This window comes from Lepidochelys olivacea, assembly GCF_965140295.1.
Source record: "Lepidochelys olivacea isolate rLepOli2 genome assembly, chromosome: 4".
Lineage (NCBI taxonomy): Eukaryota > Metazoa > Chordata > Testudines > Cheloniidae > Lepidochelys > Lepidochelys olivacea.
This window is the reverse complement of record NC_140414.1, coordinates 113,361,639-113,384,736: the sequence shown is the minus strand read 5'-3', so window position 1 is coordinate 113,384,736 and position 23,098 is coordinate 113,361,639. Positions and strand designations below refer to the sequence as shown.

At 40.8% G+C, this 23,098-nt stretch overlaps 1 protein-coding gene across 4 annotated transcripts in view; it reads left to right on the top strand.

Moving 5' to 3' along the window:
- Positions 1 to 23,098, top strand: part of SLC34A2 (solute carrier family 34 member 2) — a 62,285-nt gene that overhangs the window by 5,617 nt on the left and 33,570 nt on the right. The window contains exon 1 of one of the 4 annotated variants that reach the window (XM_084627597.1): positions 6,584 to 6,639. The exons of 1 other annotated variant lie outside the window; for it this stretch is intronic. Coding sequence is in view for 1 of the 3 variants with exons in the window: in XM_084627596.1 (XP_084483722.1) it covers positions 16,919 to 16,960 (42 nt within the window). In the remaining 2 variants the exon portion in view is untranslated. Of the gene's footprint in view, positions 1 to 6,583; positions 6,640 to 7,339; positions 7,362 to 16,869; positions 16,961 to 23,098 lie in introns of those variants that run through there. 2 more of the 4 variants (XM_084627598.1, XM_084627596.1) reach the window with 2 other exon arrangements.

Sequence of the window (23,098 nt, the reverse complement as noted above, 5' to 3'; positions counted from 1 at the left end):
ATTGTGTAGTATTTTCTTTGTTTTTTTCTTAAATTACCAATGAAAGAATTTTGTAAAAGAGAAAAGCACTGGCCTTTCAAATGCTTACATTAAATAAGACACATTTAAAACTGCATTTGACACATTTGATCCCCTCCCTCATTTAGAGATCACGTAAAAGGATTTATGAACATTAGGAATGAAACTAATGAGCCCTAATTATGTCATATTTAAATTGACAGTTTGGGATTGGATGTTCCTAAGTCACTTAGCTGTTTTTGAAAATCTCACCTTTAAAGGCTTACATTTTTCTAATTTAGTTGTTTTTATAGATATCACATCTTTATACCATATGGCAGAACTGTTCTTTTCCTACACTAGAGAGACAAGCTGGATGAGGTAATATTTTTTATTGGACCAATTTCTGTTGGTGAGAAGGACAAGCTTTCAAGCTACACATAGCTCTTCTTCAGGTCTGGGAAATATACTCAGAGTGTCACAACTAAATACAAGGTGGAACAGATTGTTCAGCATAAGTAGTTAACATACATTTCAAGGGACCATTCAAGGCAAAGTGGCCAGTTAACACCTCTCCAGTGACAGGAGGAGGAAAAAATGCACCACAAAACCAATGATATACCTGAGATACATTGGTGATATTTTCATCCTCTGGACAGATGACCTAAACTCCACATATTTCCATTGCTGTGATGATCAATAACCCTGAGAGCACACCTTTCAAGACCCCTGGGTCCTACCTATGCCTATAACAACATGTGGTATACCTCATCTGGTGCAGTAAATGCCCCAATAACAACTCTGTCAGTGAAATGAGACAATCACTATGCTCTCAGATGAATTCACATAGAAAACTGATACGACAGAAACATTGTATCATCCATAGGCAAACACTTTTCATAAAACATTTACTCCATATCGGACCTCTCAGTCCTCAACCTCAAAGGACACCTACCTAAAACCATCAAAAGATGAGCCTGGGCTGGGACCTTAAATTTATAACTTTGCTGGACACTGAAAATCATGGACTTAACAGAGACTTGGATTTATGGCTTATTACAGTGATCTATAACCACCCCCTCCCCATTTTCCCCTCTCCTATTATTGCAGAAGTCATAACTGGCCACATTGAAGGGTACCTTGAAATATGTGTTAACTACTTATGCTAAACAATCTGTTCCACCTAGTAATTAGCTGTGACACTCTCAGTACATTTCTTAGATCTGAAGAAGAGCTTTGTGTATAAAAATCTTGTCTCTCTCACCAACAGAAGTTGTCCAATAAAAGATTTTACCTCAGCCACCTTGTCTCTCTAACAACCTGGGATCCACATGGCTACAACTTTTCCTAAATTGGCTTTATTTCTCATGAGTATTGTTCTGAATCATTGGATACTGTTTTTGCTTCAGAAAAGAGTTAGAAATAATCTAATTATTGTTTTTGATAGGAATCTTAATAAAAATGTGTAAGATATAAGTTTTCCAGGAGTTCAGCTCTTTTGTGGCTTCCATTTTGGTTATTTTCTCAGCCTGCTATGCTTTTTTCTTATTCCTCATTACTATTTCAGTACCTTCAGCCTTTTTGTGAGCCTTTTCTAGAGCGAGAAGATCATCATCAAATGTACCTTATCTTTTCTAACTTCCTCCTTGACCCAGGCCTTCCATTTCTGAAATTAGTATCCATGCTTTCCTTTCCTCTTGCCTGGACTATTGCATGTCTCTGCCCATTTGACTCTCCAGAGACCAGCACATGCAGACTGCGTCTATTCACTTTCTCATATATACAAAGAAATGCAACATCAACTCCATCCTCAAGCAACTTTATTTCTAACTCCCCATTTATTTTAGGATTCTGTTCAAATTTGTCCTCTCATTATTAAAAGCTATCATGGAGTTGCTAAAAGATCCTCTCTATTTCCCCCTAGTGCTCTGGTTGTCTAACACTGGCCTCCTTTCTGTCCAATCAGAAAATCTTGTTCCATTTGGTGTGAAAGCCTTCTTTCCTCTTATTATCTGGAAAAGCCTTCCTGTGGTTTTTCACTTCATTGACTCTCCCACTCATTTCATATCTCACATTTCCTCCTTGACTATACCTGTCAAATGCTCTCTCTTTCTGACATTATTGAGTACTATATGTGTATTATTTACAATAACTCTGAAGAATTTTTGGATACCATTTATGTGATTAAAAACATTAAACTACAATGCAATTACATTTTGCATAACACATAGGATTGCCAATATTGTATTTCAAAAATAAGATACCGTTTTCTTAGCACCCCAGCCTACCCATTCTACCAAATATTATTATAATAATCATTAATAATAATTAATAAGCTGTACTTACTTACATTCGCCAGGGGTATTTCTTGCTGCTTTTTTGCAGCACTCAGCAACTCTTGATCTTGTTGTACAGAGATGAAACAATAAGGGATGTCGCTTGTAATAAGGGACTGTTGGTAATCCTAGTAACACACTACTCTGTGTAATATGATGCAGATACTTTGTCCACTAGGTTATGTTGCCTTTACATAATTTATATAGTCTTAAATTAGCCTCAGGAAGTCTCCCTTATTATTTTCTGAATACAATAGAAACATACTGGGCCAAATACTACTCTCAGTATATTTTTTCAATCTAACCCAGCTGACAGTAAAGTCATGTGGGAAACTAAAAGTAGAATATTGCCCTGTAAGAATGGTCTCAGAGGCATATATGTACTGAAGTGGAAACCTCAGGTATACTACCAAGGACAGAATTTGGTCTAAATATTATTTCCCAGTTCATACTGAAGCGTATGTGAATGCAGAATTTCATACATATCAACTTTAATTTACTGTGCTTTCCTTTTTGAACAAAAAAATTGTTTAAATATCATCCAAAAAGTAGTCTGTATTTAAATGAAACAGATAATTTGGGGTTAAATTCTACCCTGAAAACTGCACCATGGATGTCAAGAAAGAGCACTATTTCAGGTTGTTTCAAGGCTGACAGTGGCTGGCTCTGCACCAAATAATTTTTATATCATTATCCAAAATGCAATCAGCATGGGGCTCTTTTTTCGTATAGCCAACTGTTTTGTTTAAGATTGGGAGTGTGGGTGGCTAGGGGAAAGAGGATGAAAGGAAGACATTTTAGGCCAAATATATGCACTTTCCAAACACAGATCAGTGGCCAGAATTTGGCAGAACAAGTTTCAGTGGACACTGTGTCCAGGAACTCTGAATCTTACAATATGCTCAACAGTAGCCACATAGCTATCTGTGAAAGAAAGTGACATCAGCCTTACCTCATTTATGTAATAAATGCATGGCAGTATATTATTCTGATCTGTGGAACATTAAAAGATTAAACTAAATGGTATATTGTATAAGAGGTAATTTTCTTCCTGGTGTGAGAGGGATATCTTGAAGATGCATAATAATTCTATGGGGACTATATCTAGTAATATGACCAGTGTGATCCTGTAATGTTACTAATGACAAAAACAAGCCCTGTGCTGCTGTGGAGTCTTTGTTAGGATTTATGTTAGTCAACTTTTAGATTGATTTAAAAAATTTTATTTTAACTGTATATGATCCACATTTTTCTACTGGAACATATGTGCCCATGCTCAGGAATGAATATTGTCCCTTGGGAACAGATGGATTTATACTTTTCTTGCTCTTACTGCAATCCTGTGTATCGCCAGTTTGTTTGGGGATGTTGTAAGAGAGCTTGTAGCATTCTGTGGTATGTATGCATGTGAGACATATTTCTTGACTGTTTTATAGGCTCCTGATGACAATAACAGTGTCTTGACAGAGTTCATAACTCACATAACTTACTGGCAGCCTGTAAATGAGCCATTGTTTGAGGTGGGGTTTCTACACAAACACGAAAGGACTTCAAATGGTGTTTGTTTCAAGTACCTTGAATTGTGAGTAACCACTTTCTGCAGAATAACTAACAGGACCTTGTGGCAGGTCAAACAAAACAGAAAACCACATCCATGGAGTGAATTTGTTAGTTAACTCTTTCCTTGCCCGAGATGTTTTTCCCCACTCCTCTCAAATAGGGTGATAGAATCATAGATGACTAGGGGTGAGAGAGATGTCAGGAGGTCATCTAGTCCAACCCCTGGCTCAAAGGCTTAAGGTATTGTTTCTGGAACAGCAAAATACTGGTCCAGGAGGGGTCACCCTCCTAAAATCTAAAAAGGTTGGTATACTCTATTAAAAGAATCATTCTGTGTTTGACAGCCAGAACAAAGTATCTTGAGTAAAAACCAACTGTTAAAAAGGTAGGCAACTACCTGGTTGAAAACTGGCCATGTGTTTGAATCTTGAATATCTAATAACTTTCCCAATATCAGAGCCGGTGTTTTACACCTAGAAAACCAAAGGAGGATATATGCATAGTTCACAGAACACATGGGTCTTCCTATTTTAAGTTGTTCTAATATGTATTTTTCTACAAGTGGGGGAATCAATTAAAATTATTTTGTATGTAAAATTAAAGTGCAGTTCTAGTAGGAAAAGTGACTATAAAAATGGCATTATGGATTTCCAGGTGTGGTTTTGTCATTTATTTATTTCCACTTCAAGTGTTTTCAGCTTTCACAAATAAAAAGTGACATGTTTCAGAGTAACAGCCGTGTTAGTCTGTATTCGCAAAAAGAAAAGGAGTACTTGTGGCACCTTAGAGACTAACCAATTTATTTGAGCATGAGCTTTCGTGAGCTACAGCTCACTTCATCGGATCTGATGAAGTGAGCTGTAGCTCACGAAAGCTCATGCTCAAATAAATTGGTTAGTCTTTAAGGTGCCACAAGTACTCCTTTTCTTTTTACAAATAAAAAGGTATTTTTAATAGTCAACTTTGCAAGCGCCATCTGGGATCTGAGATTAAAGCTGGATACTTTGCTCCTAGTGCATCATCATCAGTAATAAAGGTTATTAGACTTTTGGTTACACCTATACAGGTCCCTTGTCTTCAAATTATGTCCTACTCACTCCTGTGCCACCCCAGTGCCTCCATAGCATGGCATGAATTTAACAACTTAGAATTTAGTAAATAATTCTAGTAAATAACTGATAATGTATAAGAAGAATAAGATCCCGCTCACACCTTGTCAGCTGTATTGTCTCTGCAGGCTAACAAGAGTGAAAAGCAACAATAACTTGTTTTGTCACCAAACTATTTTTGTCAGTAGATATGACCTGCATACACAAAGGAAGCAGATCTCTTGGGTAAGACACTGCTTCACATAGTCACTTTTCCAAGTGAAGGTGCTCTTTAAGAGTGCGTAGGTCTGTAAAGCAAAAAATAATTACAATGTTTGATGTTGCTTGGTCAGTACCCAGATTCCCTACAAACCCAGTCCTGTATAGTAGCTCTTGGTCTAACTTTAGTCATTTGTTTGTATAGTTCATGAATCTTTTATATCGTACTAAGCATCTTCGTATCTGTCCTACTTTCTAGACTTCGGGATACAATTACCAGGAACAGTCTAACATCTTTAAATCTCTGTCAGAATGATAACCACACCAGCAATGGCCAAAATGCTAATTTCTCTTTAATTGGAAACACTTGAGCACTGATAAGAATGAAAATGACTCCTTTGTTCTGAAAGGGATTCTTACAGGTTTCCCAATGAGACTGTATTTTTTTTTTTTAATCTGATTCTCCTTCACTTCTCTTCTTAGACAGATCAATAGGCAGATGAAACAGACAGATAGATTAATAGGTGGATGAATAGACAAATAATAGTACCATATCCCAATCAGAACCCTTTTGTTAGACTTTTGAAACCACAAAATAGTTTTGGAAAATTCTTATTGGAGAGATTACTGAATGATAAGGTGCCCAGCAATTTGTCAGAGTGGAACAAACCACTTTACAGCATTCACAGGAACATATGAGCAACTCTGTTTTAATGACAGGTTTCAGAGTAGCAGCCGTGTTAGTCTGTATTCGCAAAAAGAAAAGGAGGACTTGTGGCACCTTAGAGACTAACCGATTTATTAGAGCATGAGCTTTCGTGAGCTACAGCTCACTTCATCGGATGCATACTGTGGAAATTGCAGAAGACATTATATACACAGAGACCATGAAACAATACCTTCTCCCACCCCACTCCCAGCAGGAGAGTGAGTTTGTGTGTGTGTGTTTTGGGGGGGGGGGGATGAGACATTTCCTAGAATATGACAGGTTTCAGAGTAGCAGCCGTGTTAGTCTGTATTCACAAAAAGAAAAGGAGGACTAGTGGCACCTTAGAGACTAACCAATTTATTTGAGCATAAGCTTTCGTGAGCTGCAGCTCACTTCATCGGATGCATGAAGTGAGCTGTAGCTCACAAAAGCTTATGCTCAAATAAATTGGTTAGTCTCTAAGGTGCCACTAGTACTCCTTTTCTTTTTCCTAGAATATGATGAGCCTGAAACAATTTGAAGTTTAGTACTGTTGGTTACTGCCCTACTGGAAAGAGCTGATTTGAGATCATTAAATTGCAGGTAGGCAGTGCCTCCAGAGTGTAAGGTAGGAATGTGAGTGTGTGGTGATGACAGTAGACTTTGCTCAATACCTGCGTCTATATATATTGTAGGTTTCAGTGGATACCTGGTTGATCCCTTCACTCTATTGTCTGGGAAGGAAGAAGTGGTAAGTAAAAGCCACTCAGACAAACTCTCCTTTTTAAAAAACTTTACCTTAGTTTGCAAGTCAGAATCACCACAGAATTCTTTTGCAGCTCACATGAGATAGCAGCAACTAGAGCTCATAAAGGGAAGTGGAATTGTACAATGCAGTATAATTCAGTTCTTAATTTTTTCAGCTTTTGTCCTTTAATTTGTACTCACAATATTTTAAAACAGAGGATAGAAATGTACACATTGTGGGGAAATGTATACATTGTGGCACAATAAATATTTTTGGAAAGACACTATATTTTTTATTGTCAAATCCTAAAAAGGAACTAAAAGTTATTTTAATAGTGGTAAAGAGTAAGAATTAACTCAGCTATCTATAGCCTGTGGAAAGTATTGTCTGAACCTTTTATTTGGTGAGATTTTAAAATACAGCACAGTGAAGAGTAGTATCCAATAGTGGGGAAAAAAGTCTAGAATGTAATAAATAAAGCATTATTTAAAGATATCCCTTTGCATTTCACTTCGTTAGTATAAATAATAGTGTAATGTCTATGTGCAGCACTGTTGCAGTATCAGGCGATTTGTCAAGGATACATTGTCTTATGCTAATTCAGTTTAATATACTGAGGTAAAAGGAATACATTAGTCTAATATAGTTAGCTGAACTAATGTGACAGGAAACAGAAGTCCACGGATATCAGAAGAACTTTTATTAGCGGCTCTTCTATTAGATCAGTAAGCCTTTTAATATCATTACTTTTTCCTTTCTTGAGATTCTTTACTATGTGCTTCAGGTTAAGTACTGGTAGGTGCCTGTTTTATTTTCATTGTTTATTATTAAGATTTTTTTTTGTTGCCATTTTTAAGAATTGTAACTTGTTTTATTTAAGTATCTTTCTGCCAGGTAGTTCACTGAAGTCTTTTATACGATAGTTGGTGTGGTTATTGCCGTTAGAGAGCAGCATCTCTGTTTGTTTGTGAGTTGATGGGTTATTACTGGGGATTTGCTTTATTTCTGCACTGGCTTAGACATTCATTTTATTTATTATTTCATGTTATCTATGTTTTAGTTTTGACATGCTTTAGATTCTATTTTGTGAGGCAACCAGAGGCCCAAGGGCTCAATATAATTGAAAAAATATATCATTATTTAGCATCCATTCACATCTATGAAGAGATGTTTAGAGGTTTTACATTGTGGCTAGATTCTGATCCCTTTATTCATGCCAATAGTCCTTTGCTAAAGCAAAGAAGAAACTTGTTCCTAGCGAGTTTGAGTCATTGTTTGCATGTATTTAAATTATTACCTGTTCTATCACGCTTATGGGAATGGGGCAGCAAAGTGACAGACTCTTGGACCAGATCCACAGCTAATATAAATGGGTATCGCTTCAATAAAGTTAATGGAGCTACACCGATTTACGCTGTCTGACAATCTGGCCCCCTCTGTCTTTACAAGTCTTAACTTTTATCTCAGATTATACATTTTAAAGAAATATTCAATATTTATTCAGAGTGTATGCTGACAAGGGTTAATGCATACTTGCTACTAAGATGTTTAGGTGATGAAATAGTATTGATTCACATAGTTAGCACTGAATATCAGACTAGCTGTAAAAAATGCCATTTTTAAAACTAAAAATCTCTACAGCATGGTGAGTGACTATAAAGTATTGTGTATATGTAGAAAAGTTAAAAAAAAGAGGATACTTAGAAGAAAGCGTGAACAGCCTGCATGAAACAGATTTTCCATATCTTGTCTTGGAAACAATATGAAAGACCTGGAAAGAATTTACATGTATGATAGTCTAGCTGTTCATTGTGTTTATTAATAATTGCATATGAAGGTAGTGGTACTTTCTCTACAGAGAAAGCCCCTTTCCCCCCCCTCCACACCAGCATTTCATCTCAATTTTACTTTATCCCGTTCCCCTGTAATTTTGATTTCTCTAAACCTTACTGCTTTCCAGTACTTGTTTCAAGTACAGCTTGCCCTTTCACTGTACTGTCATGGATGGAAAGGTACAAACAATGCTTTGTAGACACATGGCAATTGGTAGTTTATATCTCCTTGTGTTAAGTCCAGCAAAATAAATAGACTTGTGACTGCTTTTACTGTAGAATTGAAAACTACTGAAAGTTTAGCTCTACCACACAGAAAATGTGGAAGCGGTTTAATGAGACACTTGGCAGTGTAATACAGGATAATTCCATGGTGCCTAGTGCTGCTCAAGTTATTCATCAGAGAGTTGAATTTTTGTGATTGTAGCACTGTAAGTTTCCATGCAAACTGTGGGCTCAGCCTTTGCTGGCATATGCCAATGGGCCACTCGTATTTCAATGTTGGTTTAAAATATTCCACTTTTTGTTCTGATGCTCTATAGGGTGACCAGATATCCTGATTTTATAGGGACAGTCCCGATTTTGGGAGTTTTTTCTTATATGGGCACCTATTCCTCCCCACCTCCGTCCTGATTTTTTACATTTGCTATCTGGTCACCCTAATGCTCTATGCTCTTTAAGGAAGGGACTTTGCCTTCGTTTATATTTGGAAAGCAATTAGCACACAGTGGGCACAACCAGAAGCAAGAGTTACAACTATAGGATCATATGCTTATGACTTGTGAGGATATATTGCAAGATTCACTGAGACAGATTGGATCACAGCTTGCATCAGCATTAGATTTCATACCTTGGAAATATTACTTTCATACACTGTGCAAAGAATCTTTTTTGACATATTACTTTAAAAAAGAAATCTTTTCCATTTCAGTGCTTACATCATTGTAGGTGGGAGCCTCTCAAAGTAGCACTGAAAATCATGACTAAAGTAAATTACTATGTTAAGGACAGTGGAATTGATTCTCCATTCCCTTACCCTTTTTATAGGCATTTGTACCTGTGCAAAACAGATATAAACTGCTACTATTTTGATGTGGTGATGGAGGTGTTCACTGACTTTACACAGGTGTAAATAACATAAGGGCCAAGGAAGTGGACGATGAGGCCCTGCGACACTAGGTTTCAGCTTCTCTGCAGTGTCCACTTTTTCTTTGAAATATTGTTTCCAAAGTTTCAGTGCTTACCCTTGGGGAAGACAGTAAACTCGGAAGTGAATATTGCAGTGATAGTATTTACATTCTGCATCTGAATGAGAAAAGACCTTTATTAAATCAACTTGTGGGTAGCTGTGGGCCAGAATTCTGTTAATCAGCCTGTCTGGTGGCTGAAAGTTACTTGCTCAGATGCTTTCTGTTTCACTTAGCTAGAGGTTAGGGATGGGGGAAGTGTACATCTTTTGGTAACACTTAAGAAGTCCAGCCTCTACATGATTCTATTTTCAGAGACCCTTGATAACATCAGGCAGTCAGAGTTGGCTGCTACTGTAATATTCTTCCTGGAAACAGCTGCTGAGGGCAGTTACTTCAAGGAATTAGGGTATTCAGGTTGTATTCTCCATCTTGGACATTGATCAGACATCAAATTTAATATTTTTATGTATATATTTAGCTATATAGCACCTCTCCTCTGCCACCTTCTCCCTCCTTCACTCCTCCCGACCCCAACTTGCTCAATGTGCTTCAGGATAATGAAATAATAACATAAAAAAGCAATAATAAAAATAAATGATGTACCTGTGGAACTCCAGACACCTTAGTGTTATGAGGCATCCTCATTATGAAAATGTGTTCTGCCAAATTCTTGATCTTAGAAGATTTCTTGTTTAGTGGGATGAAAGAGGTTGTTCACCAAGTAGAGTTTTCAACCCTTCATGCCTCTGGAGATCACCCCAGTCTCATTTTCATGTTACCTCAGTAATAGGGGAGGCCGAATCCTTGAGTTACTCCTTGAATTTGGATATAGCAAAACAGTTTTAAATGTATTTTGTAGGTGATAGAACCTGTGATGGGTGGTGAAAACAAGCTGCCAGTCCAACCCTAAACCTGGATTTTAGACACTTTTTTTAATGTTTGCATTTAAATTTTAGAGGGCTGCTATTGCTAAGCAATTTTGTTGCAAGCTGTTTTAATGCTGAAGTTAACATATACTAATGCAGCTTGTCTAACAGGACTGGGTTGTTCTGACATGCATGGGACTATGAGAATGGCTCCAGGCAAATGAAAACACACTGTTCAAACAAGCAAGAGTGTTTTTTCCAGCTGTGTAAAGATCATTTTCTGTGTGCCCTCCGAGTTGCTATGTCTACACTACTGTTAAAACTTGACTAATAACAAATGTGTAAAGGCACAGTTGTTGCTATCAGGATATTACCATAATTTTCCTGAACAGTGTGGGAGGAGGAGAACGTTTTCCTTATGAATGTCATGATACTATGCTATAGAACGGTTTCAGAGTAACAGCCGTATTAGACTGTATTCGCAAAAAGAAAAGGAGTACTTGTGGCACCTTAGAGACTAACCAAATTTTTTGAGCATAAGCTTTCGTGAGCTACAGCTCACTTCATCGGATGCATACTGTGGAAAATACAGAAGATGTTTGTTTTTATACACACAAATCATGAAAAAATGGGTGTTTATCACTACAAAAGGTTTTCTCTTCCCCCACCCCACTCTGCTGCTGGTAATAGCTTATGTAAAGTGATCACTCTCCTTACAATGTGTATGATAATCAAGGTGGGCCATTTCCAGCACAAATCTCAGGGGGGTTTTCTCTCCCCCCCTGCACACACACACAAACCCACTCTCCTGTTGGCTATAGAAGGCGGTGACTGTCTGTGACTTTCTCCCTCAGCCAATGTTGAACACAAATAGCCCTTGAAGGAGGGATTGGAAACTGACTCTCCTCCCTCCCACATGAGTGCCCTAGCTACTGGGCTATCAAGACATTCTCATTATCTCTCTGGCCCAATGACCATTTAATTATTTATACAAAGTGAAATAGTTTCAACAGGAGCAATTGCGTGACACCTACCCCTTAGCCCAGTGGTTAGTACACTCCCCAGGGAGACAGGGGAACTGGGGGAACAGGCAGAGTGGGGACTTGAACATGGTTTTCCTGCATCCTTGATGAGTGCTCTAACAACTGGGATATTGAATAGAAGGGGGGAAGAAGCACCACCATCTCCTCCTCTGATGTGGGCCCTGATCTGGACCAGATCTGGCTCTATAGGCAGTATAGGCAGGGGAACATCTAGTTTCAGACTCCAGCCAGGGTTTATATGTGAGCTTGGTGCTGAGCCTCAGGGCAGAGGTGGCTTTACACGTGTCCACCAGCAGAAATTTAGGCACCCAGAGAACTTTGCTGGCACAAATTTAGACAGCTAAAGAATTTAGGCACTTACAGGGTGAGGGGGCAACTCCACAGGGGTTTTGAGGATCTGATTTCTGGATTTAGGCACCTAAATCCCTTTGTAGATCTATCCCTGAGTTGTATAATGGCTCAGAGCAGGTCTATACAATACAGAACTTAAAATTCCAGTGGCCTCCACAGCTTTGTCCATGTTAATAATCTCATTAGTGTTACCACAGTTGGAGATGAATTGATGGTAGCAGCCAACTGATATTTTTAGCAAATATTTCCTACATACATAGCCTTTAGAGAACAACTTTCTGGAATATCCTTACTTTGTAAAGGGCCTGGTCAAAGGAAAGGCTCAAACGTTAACAATATTTAGCCATTTTTTTGCTAGAAGGGCTCTACCATGGTCTTTTCTTATATCCATGCTATAATTGTAACTGCCCAGTGCTTAATTTGTGTCAGGACCAAGCCCTGGCACCTCTAGGCTTGGCAGTTCATAGCCCTGGCACCTCTGGGCTTGTTCCATCAGTTATTAATGTAAAAAATTGTTGAGTCCCTGCACCTAATTGCTTATGCCCTGGCACCTCTTTCATTACAAATTAAGCGTGGTGGTAACTGTCTGTACAGATGTTTATAACACTGAAGCTTTATTTACATGCAGTAATTTAGCCTTTGTTAAAAACAGCTGTCAGCAACAGATGTGGCTGAACCAATGCTAAAAACAGTTAAACTGCAGGTGAAGACAAGACCCAACCCTGATCAGCACCCAGAGTATAGGAATGTGCCTGAATGGCACAAATGGGCCCTATGATTTGGCTTCTAAAATAAACATCCTGGAAAGATTAATGGAAATGGAGAAAGCAGGGTTGTAATTCTCATGTATTCAGCCAACACTAAAAATAGCAGGTCCCTCTTCAGATCCATACATTGGAATACTATTTCAGGACTACAATTACACAGTTAAGCACCAGAAAATAGAGAAAAAGTTACAGCAGTAATTTAAGTTGTTTTCTACAGAAGGCAAAATGAATGAAGAATTAAAACAACCTGTAAACTTAAACTTTAGAAAGTGTGACATTCTTTGCTTCAGTAGCAGCCAAAACTAAATACATTTACAAATAGGGAGAGGAAATCATATTCTCTGCTTCTTTTTCAACCCCAGCTGCTAGTCAAATTTCGGGGTCTTGAGGCTGTTCCAGTTGGACGTAGAAATTGATGGAGTCTGGTATTCTCGTTGTGCAATCTTATTTATTTACAAGGAATGTACAAAGTCCTCCTTTTCTGATTGCAGGAGGAACCAAGGACAAAAGAAGTTCCTTAGCGTACTGCTCCAAGCCTCTTTATCCAACAAACCTGAGGCTTTCTCTCTAGCTTTTCCCAGGTCACACCATACTCACAGGATATTGCTTGGCTTTCTTGCTTTTCACCTCTGCTACTCTTTTTGTTCTTTTGTGTTCTCAGTTTGTATGTGTTGTGCCTTCCTTCAGCTCCCGACCATTTTGCGCGCACACACACCTGGTTACAATACCCCGTGGAATCCCCCGGTCCACATGGTACTTGTTTCTGGGCAGACTTTATTGGCCTTGTTTTAGACTTTGTGGCCCCTTAAATGTCTCTACAATGCTCTTAAATGAAGGCTTTGTTCACACATCCATTTGAATGAGGTTTTAACTCAGCCCATAACAAGCATTCACTCAGCTCATAACACCCCTCAGCTCCAATTTACTCATCTTCCCAATGAGGCCTAAAATGGTGCTATCCAATAACCCATTCCAAATAGGAAGAAAACAAATAATTTAACACAAATTATTACAAATGATACAAGCGTAGCTATTTACATAATCCTTGGGATAGACCCTAGACAGGCCTGTCCCAAATAAATGAAGTGGCATACAGAATGCAGTTGGGTCCCAAGACTAAATCCAAGCATAACTATTTACAGTGTCTTTCTGTCAGAGTAGTTTCACTTCACCAACATAAAATTTTATTCCCACCCAAATCTGTTAGGGGGCTTTTTTCTCCATGGATTTCCTTTCAGTGTGCTCCTGAGGTGTGTCATTTGTTTCTGTGGAACTGCTGGCAGTGACAGTCCCTGCCCATTCTGTCTGGGTATGGGACTCATTACTGTCACAACATTCCCAGCCTCAGTATCCACAGTTACATTCTCCAAATTGGAGAGTAACCTTGCTGAAATCCTATCTCCCTTATATTGCCTTCGATGGTCCTTCTGGATAACTTTGGGTTTAGTCCTGGGATCCAACTGTATCCTGTATTCCACTTTGTTTATTTGGGACAGTACTCTATAGGGTCCATCCCAAGGCTTATCCAGTTTAGGGGTCCTACCTTTCTTCTAGGAATGTGGAACCAGACTAGGTCCTTGCTTCTAAAAGATTCTCTATATGCCATGATGCCACAGAAGCTTTTCATTTTATCAGAGGCTATCCTCAAATTTTCTCCAGCAAAAGTGTGAGTTTTTTCAGTTTTGGGTTCCATTCCCTTTGTTCCTTTTCAGGAACTCCATACTAGAGGTTTGCCGGGGTCCATAGATCATGCCCAAACATGGGGAACACTTTTTGTACTCTCATTGCTATTTTGTATGCCATCAAAAGGAATCAGAGTAACAGCCATGTTAGTCTGTATTCACAAAAAGAAAAGGAGTACTTGTGGCACCTTAGAGACTAACCAATTTATTTGAGCACAAGCTTTTGTGAGCTACATCATCATGCATCCGATGAAGTGAGCTGTAGCTCACGAAAGCTTATGCTCAGATAAATTGGTTAGTCTCTAAGGTGCCACAAGTACTCCTTTTCTTTTATCAAAAGGAATGGAATATGCTGGGCCCAGTCCCTTTGGTGGTGCTCTACAAATGTAGCCAGCTGAACCTCCAAAGTCCTATTGATCCCTCCACCATCCCATCAGATTGTGGGTTTGCTTTTGTGGATGCCTAGAATCTCACAAACCTGTTGAAACACTTTGGATTCCAAGTTTCTCCCTTGCTCTGTAACTCACTCGGGATCCAAATCTAGTGAATACCTTCACTAAGACCCCTGCTACCATCACAAGCTCTTGATTTCTTATTGGATATACCTCAGGTCATTTTTTGAAATCATCTCTAGCTACCAGCAAATGTTGTTTGCCCACCTCTGTCTCAGGCAACAGCATAAGAGCATCAATCGCAATACTCTGGACTGGTGCATCCCACAAGATCCTGCTGCAAAGGGGCTCTCCCAGTTTTAGGGGGACCCTTCTTTGTAAAGCAAGCATCACCTTTCCTGCACCAACTTTTTATGTCCTGCCTTCATTTTACCCCATAGAAATTTTCTCTTAGCTTGGCTAAGGTTTTGCAAATCCAAAATGTCCAGCAGTATTAAGATCATGACACACTGAAAAAGAAGGTTCTGATGTTATATCTGGTACAAACAGCTGTGTCCATCACCTGCTGTTTTCTCCCACCTTCTAGACAATATTTCGTATTTAAATTCCAGGCTTTCCCCGTGACCAGGAAGCTTTAATGGTGATAATAATATGGGAGGAGACCACATTCCAGGGTGGCTGTGTTTGCCCGTTGATTTTCTAATTACACACTATCATGAGATCAGAATCCTCTCTTTGGGAAGTTTTTAGTTTGTCCTGGGTTCCATTCCTGCAACCCTATCCCCATTGTTCCAGAGGATAAACTGGGAACACTGGGCACTTCTGCAAATTAGAGGAAGAGAGGCAGACCTGTTCCATTGAGCAACTAATTCCTTGCTCTCCTACTTGGGGCAGTGTTTTCAAATTAGTCTCCCAACAAGGCTATCTGGACAAGGCAGGAACATTACTATGCCTATGGCCACATCTGCGTGTGAAATCTTAACACTGCAGTTTTTCCAACCACCTGACAAGCTGTCCCAAAGACTTCCTGGATCTAAAGAGCCATTGCAGGGAAGCATTGGTTGGTCCTGACCATAATCTTCCTCCCATACAAATAGTGAGGAAAACATTGTGTAGATTTAACTGCTGCTGGAGTTCCTTTTGGTTGGTGCAGTAATTTCTCTCTGGGGAACATAGATTTTTGCTATAATAAGTTACCACCCGCTCAAGTCCCTTATGTTTTTGTGTCAATATTTTCCTCAAATCATAAGCACTAGCATCTGTGTCCAATAGAAAGGGGGTTTTGAAACATGAATAGGCCAAGAAAGGCACCATCACAAGAGGCTTTTCACCTCTGAAAATGCTACATCACACTGCTGACCACTGAAATGGTTTCCTTTTCTCACGCAGTCTATGCAGTGGTTTTGCAATAGTTGGAAACCGACAAATGAACTTTCTGTAATAGGAGCAGATCTCTAGAAAGGTACTGTCTGGGGAGTTGGGTAGCCTTTTTAGCATCTCTGGTCTAATAACCATTATGGCTGAGTCTGTGTTAACTATCCCTATACACAGCACGGATTGTAATATGCACTCGATAGCCAAACTCCTCTTACTGTTGTTTAGATCTGGGCTATGAAGCCAAAACTCTGGTCTGATCTTTGTACCTCCATAAGCTTTGCTCCTTCAACTTGGTGTCACCTGTTTCCTGGTCCAGGAGAGAGGCTTTCACTAGACACTTTAGACACTCTGTCTTGACCTGCCTTAAATTTATAATAGTCCTTCTTTTTGGGCCAGTTTTGTCACAGTACCAGAATTTAACTGACCTATTTTTGGATTATTGGCCATTTCCCCTTTTTTACAAACCACATATGTCATTTGTTCTAATCATTCAATATTGTCATGTACCAGATTTATATTCCCTCTTTCATCATATAGATTGGATTCAGAGCTGTACTTACAGGGCTAATGACAATCAGTTTCCATCTTCCTCACTAGCAGCTGCTTTCTCTTCTGGTGCACCATTGAAAGAAAAGCTTCAAGTTCTATGGGAAAATTTCACAGCCTCTTGGAGGGTCTTTGGTCTCCTTTTGCTGATCTTGATCAGCAAGTCCAAGTCCAGTTGAACATCTACAAATTGGTCCAATGCCAGTGTATCCTGGAAGGCCTCTGTAATATCTGGTATGCCAAGAACACAAGTCTCCACAGATACCCTGCCAGTTCAGGTAAGGGTTCTTTCCCTCTCCTTCCAGCTCCTAGCTGTGCCCTGGCCAGCTAAGATGATGGCTAGATCCAAACAACATGTCAAAAGTTTGGGTAAGTGTGACATTATTGACATAAGCTGGGACTATATAGATCATGGTTGCAACCAAAGTCCTGTAGTGGCTCCAAATCTTGTATGAAGGGAGTCAAATAAGGTGTCTAAGACAAGGTTATGGTTTGCTGGTTATGATTATGCTGTCTATGTGTGTGTATCATTTTTGTAGTTAAAGTTATGAATACTGACTGTATTTCAAACTTACGCTATGCTTCTCGGTGACACCCGGATAAGTTGGTTTCAGAGTAACAGCCGTGTTAGTCTGTATTCGCAAAAAGAAAAGGAGGACTTGTGGCACCTTAGAGACTAACCAATTTATTAGAGCATAAGCTTTCGTGAGCTACAGCTCACTTCCTCAGATGCATATCGTGGAAACTGCAGCAGGCTTTATATATACACAGAGAATATGAAACAATACCTATTCCCACCCCACTGTCCTGCTGGTAATAGCTTATCTAAAGTGATTTCCAGCACAAATCCAGGTTTTCTCACCCTCCACCCCCCCACACAAATTCACTCTCCTGCTGGTGATAGCCCATCCAAAGTGACAACTCTTTACACAATGTGCATGACAATCAAGCTGGGCTATTTCCTGCATAAATCCAGGTTCTCACATCCCCCCCACCCCCATACACACACAAACTCACTCTCCTGCTGGTAATAGCTCATCCAAACTGACCACTCTTCAAGTTAAAATCCAAGTTAAACCAGAACATCTGGGGGGGGGGGGGTAGGAAAAAACAAGAGGAAACAGGCTACCTTGCATAATGACTTAGCCACTCCAAGTCTCTATTTAAGCCTAAATTAATAGTATCCAATTTGCAAATGAATTCCAATTCAGCAGTTTCTCGCTGGAGTCTGGATTTGAAGTTTTTTTGTTTTAAGATAGCGACCTTCATGTCTGTGATCGCGTGACCAGAGAGATTGAAGTGTTCTCCGACTGGTTTATGAATGTTATAATTCTTGACATCTGATTTGTGTCCATTTATTCTTTTACGTAGAGACTGTCCAGTTTGACCAATGTACATGGCAGAGGGGCATTGCTGGCACATGATGGCATATATCACATTGGTGGATGTGCAGGTGAACGAGCCTCTGATAGTGTGGCTGATGTTATTAGGCCCTGTGATGGTGTCCCCTGAATAGATATGTGGGCACAGTTGGCAACGGGCTTTGTTGCAAGGATAAGTTCCTGGGTTAGTGGTTCTGTTGTGTGGTATGTGGTTGTTGGTGAGTATTTGCTTCAGGTTGCGGGGCTGTCTGTAGGCAAGGACTGGCCTGTCTCCCAAGATTTGTGAGAGTGTTGGGTCATCCTTTAGGATAGGTTGTAGATCCTTAATAATGCGTTGGAGGGGTTTTAGTTGGGGGCTGAAGGTGACGGCTAGTGGCGTTCTGTTATTTTCTTTGTTAGGCCTGTCCTGTAGTAGGTAACTTCTGGGAACTCTTCTGGCTCTATCAATCTGTTTCTTTACTTCTGCAGGTGGGTATTGTAGTTGTAAGAAAGCTTGACAGAGATCTTGTAGGTGTTTGTCTCTGTCTGAGGGGTTGGAGCAAATGCGGTTGTATCGCAGAGCTTGGCTGTAGACGATGGATCGTGTGGTGTGGTCAGGGTGAAAGCTGGAGGCATGCAGGTAGGAATAGCGGTCAGTAGGTTTCCGGTATAGGGTGGTGTTTATGTGACCATTGTTTATTAGCACTGTAGTGTCCAGGAAGTGGATCTCTTGTGTGGACTGGACCAGGCTGAGGTTGGTGGTGGGATGGAAATTGTTGAAATCATGGTGGAATTCCTCAAGGGCTTCTTTTCCATGGGTCCAGATGATGAAGATGTCATCAATATAGCGCAAGTAGAGTAGGGGCTTTAGGGGACGAGAGCTGAGGAAGCGTTGTTCTAAATCAGCCATAAAAATGTTGGCATACTGTGGGGCCATGCGGGTACCCATAGCAGTGCCGCTGATCTGAAGGTATACATTGTCCCCAAATGTGAAGTAGTTATGGGTAAGGACAAAGTCACAAAGTTCAGCCACCAGGTTAGCCGTGACATTATCGGGGATAGTGTTCTTGACGGCTTGTAGTCCATCTTTGTGTGGAATGTTGGTGTAGAGGGCTTCTACATCCATAGTGGCCAGGATGGTGTTATCAGGAAGATCACCGATGGATTGTAGTTTCCTCAGGAAGTCAGTGGTGTCTCGAAGGTAGCTGGGAGTGCTGGTAGCGTAGGGCCTGAGGAGGGAGTCTACATAGCCAGACAATCTTGCTGTCAGGGTGCCAATGCCTGAGATGATGGGGCGCCCAGGATTTCCAGGTTTATGGATCTTGGGTAGTAGATAGAATATCCCAGGTCGGGGTTCCAGGAAATAGCCCAGCTTGATTGTCATGCACATTGTGTAAAGAGTTGTCACTTTGGATGGGCTATCACCAGCAGGAGAGTGAATTTGTGTGGGGGGGTGGAGGGTGAGAAAACCTGGATTTGTGCTGGAAATCACTTTAGATAAGCTATTACCAGCAGGACAGTGGGGTGGGAATAGGTATTGTTTCATATTCTCTGTGTATATATAAAGCCTGCTGCAGTTTCCATGATATGCATCTGAGGAAGTGAGCTGTAGCTCACGAAAGCTTATGCTCTAATAAATTGGTTAGTCTCTAAGGTGCCACAAGTCCTCCTTTTCTTTTTCCGGATAAGTTGGTGTCAGCTCTGCCTAGCCTGATTGATGACCCATTAAGGACCATCAGCTATACAGTTGACCCATTGAGAGAAGGCTTGTGACTCAGCAAGGTATGCAGGGACATGCCTATGGACAGAACTCTGAGGTTTTTCCAGGCCATTTGATGGACTGCTTGTCTTTGGAACGAAGAAAGAAAGACCACAGGGCATGAGAATATAAAAAGCTGCTGCAGCTCCTCCATCTTGTCTTCAATCCTGCTTCTTACCTCTGGAGAACTTTGCTACGCTGAAGTCACTGAACAAAGTACTGATGACCCATCCCAGCACTGGATGTACTCCAGAGACTTGATTTGAACCTGCAGTTTATTCTATCACTGCTGCAAGCCTGAACCAAGAACTTTGCCATTACTGTATATAATTGATTCCATTTAACCAATTCTAGCTCTCATCTGTGTCTTTTTCCTTTTATGAATAAACCTTTAGATTTTAGATTCTAAAGGATTGGCAACAGCGTGATTTGTGGGGTAAGATCTGATTGTATATTGACCTGGGTCTGGGGCTTGGTGCTTTGGGATCAAGAGAACCTTTTTTCTTTTCCTGGGGTATTGGTTTTCATAACCATTTGTTCCTGTAATGAGTGGCACTGGTGGTGATACTGGGAAACTGGAGTGTCTAAGGGAATTGCTTGTGTGACTTGTGGTTAGCCAGTGGGGTAACACCAAAGTCTTCTCTGTTTGGCTGGTTTGGTTTGCCTTGGTGTGCATAGAAACCCCAGCCTTGGGCTGTAACTGCCCTGCTTTAAGCAATTTGTCCTGAATTGGCACTCTCAGTTGGGTCCCGCCAGAAGCAGCATCGTTACAGTGACGTAGTCGTGCTAGGATCCACAGAACCAGGTCAATTAAGCTTTGGGTCAAAACCCAAAGCTATCCAAATTTGAATTTTGGTATTGAGAGTTTTGTTGGTTAAAGAGCAGTTGCAACGGGTGAGCAAACAGCATATGAGGGCCTTGGCAAAAAAGCCCCGGAAAATTTGTGTTCAGAAAAGGGGATAAGCTTTAGAAAGAAAGCTACAAACCAAGAACTGAGAAATCTGTTAATGGCCAGTGATTAGGAGGCAGGAGCACAGCCCTTACCTGATGCTACAGAAGCTGCAGAAGCAAGTGGAATGCAAAAGGCAGCAAACAAATGGCAACTTGAGCATGAACAGAAACTAGAGAAATTCAATGGGTGAGAAAGCAAAGGATTGCTGCTGAGGAGAGGGTTCACCAGCTGCGACAAGAAACTGCCAGAATTCAGTTGGAAGTCAAAAAAGCAATCGAGAAACTGTATCCTCTTGAAATTTCAGTTTATAACAATGTTTGTATGTTATATTGCTCTGACCAGGGGGAGGAGGTGGGAAATAGCTGCTTGTCTGTGGAAAAAAGCAGTTTGTCTGTGAATGAAGTTTCTGAATATCTGTCTAATGTCTCAGAAGTGAATCTGGAATTAGATCAAGCACAGAACTCATTGGTCAGGACAATGTTTCTCAGGAGCACATTAAAGTGGATGGTCAAGTGGAAGCCCAACTGAGGAAGGAAAGGGTAGATTTTTGATGGGTAATGTATTATAGGCTAGTACAGCTTATAAAAGTGAACCTGAAAAGGGTAACTGGACTATAAGGTGGATAGAAAGCTGGCTAGATTGTCGGGCTCAATGGGTAGTGATCAATGGCTCCATGTCTAGTTGGCAGCCGGTATCAAGTGGAGTGCCCCAAGGGTTGGTCCTGGGGCCGGTTTTGTTCAATATCTTCATAAATGATCTGGAGGATGGTGTGGATTGCACCCTCAGCAAGTTTGCCGATGACACTAAACTGGGAGGAGAGATAGATACGCTGGAGGGTAGGGATAGGATACAGAGGGCCCTAGACAAATTGGAGGATTGGGCCAAAAGAAATCTGATGAGGTTCAACAAGGACAAGTGCAGAGTCCTGCACTTAGGACGGAAGAATCCAATGCACCGCTACAGACTAGGGATCGAATGGCTCGGCAGCAGTTCTGCAGAAAAGGACCTAGGGGTCGAGAAGCTGTGGACGAGAAGCTGGATATGAGTCAACAGTGTGCCCTTGTTGCCAAGAAGGCCAATGGCATTTTGGGATGTATAAGGAGGGACGTGATAGTTCCCCTCTATTCGACACTGGTGAGGCCTCATCTGGAGTACTGTGTCCAGTTTTGGGCCCCACACTACAAGAAGGATGTGGAAAAATTGGAAAGAGTCCAGCGGAGGGCAACAAAAATGATTAGGGGACTGGAACACATGACTTATACGGAGAGGCTGAGGGAACTGGGGATGTTTAGTCTACGTAAGAGAAGAATGAGAGGGGATTTGATAGCTGCTTTTAACTACCTGAAAGGGGGTTCCAAAGAGGATGGCTCTAGACTGTTCTCAGTGGTAGCAGATGACAGAACAAGGAGTAATGGTCTCAAGTTGCAGTGGGGGAGATTTAGGTTGGATATTAGGAAAAACTTTTTCACTAGGAGGGTGGTGAAACACTAGAATGCGTTACCTAGGAAGTCTCCTTCCTTAGAAGTTTTTAAGGTCAGGCTTGACAAAGCCCTGGCTGGGATGATTTAATTGGGGATTGGTCCTGCTTTTGAGCAGGGGGTTGGACTAGATGACCTCCTGAGGTCCCTTCCAACCCTGATATTCTATGATTCTATGTTTCTATGATTCTATGATTTGCTGGAAGTAGCTGAGTGTAGTGAGAAGAGCAGCAGTTTATCTGTTGGGAGTGGCAATGTGCCTGGTAAGGAAAGTTTGGATGAGCCTAGGCAGCCTTGTGAGCTGATGGCTTTGTCCAGTTAGCAGTTTGGGAAGGCAAGGATAGTGGAAGATGAGTGTCCCTATAATTTACCTGTTACCTGTGTGGAGAATTGTGACAGTGAAGGGAAAGTGCCTGTGTCTGTCGGGGTATTGACTTGCTTATGGAGGGAGCTACGCCAGGCTCCAAGCAGTTGTCTGTGAACAGCCCTGTGTGCTGGGACAAGGGAAATGAGATCCCAAGCTGTGTGTCTGGTAAAGGAGAATGTGTCTCTGGCTCTTCTTTGTCTGTGGAGCAGACAGAAGGTGCCTTTCCGCCTGTGATGGCTGAGAATATTACAGTTGTCTCAGAGTTAGTTCTGGATTCAACTAAAGCCCAGGAAGGGAATGGTCCTAAGTTTGTGTCTGCTAGGGAGAATGGCATGTAACTAGGTCGCATCCAGTTAGTGTCTATGCAAAATCCCAGAGACCAGACAATTCTGGTGCTTGTATTTTGCCTGTTGCTAGTGTGTTGTTGGGAAAGGGTGTAGCAACTCTGTCTAATCACGGTGAGATCCTAGCCAGGGCACAAGGAGAGCAGAAAGGTGAT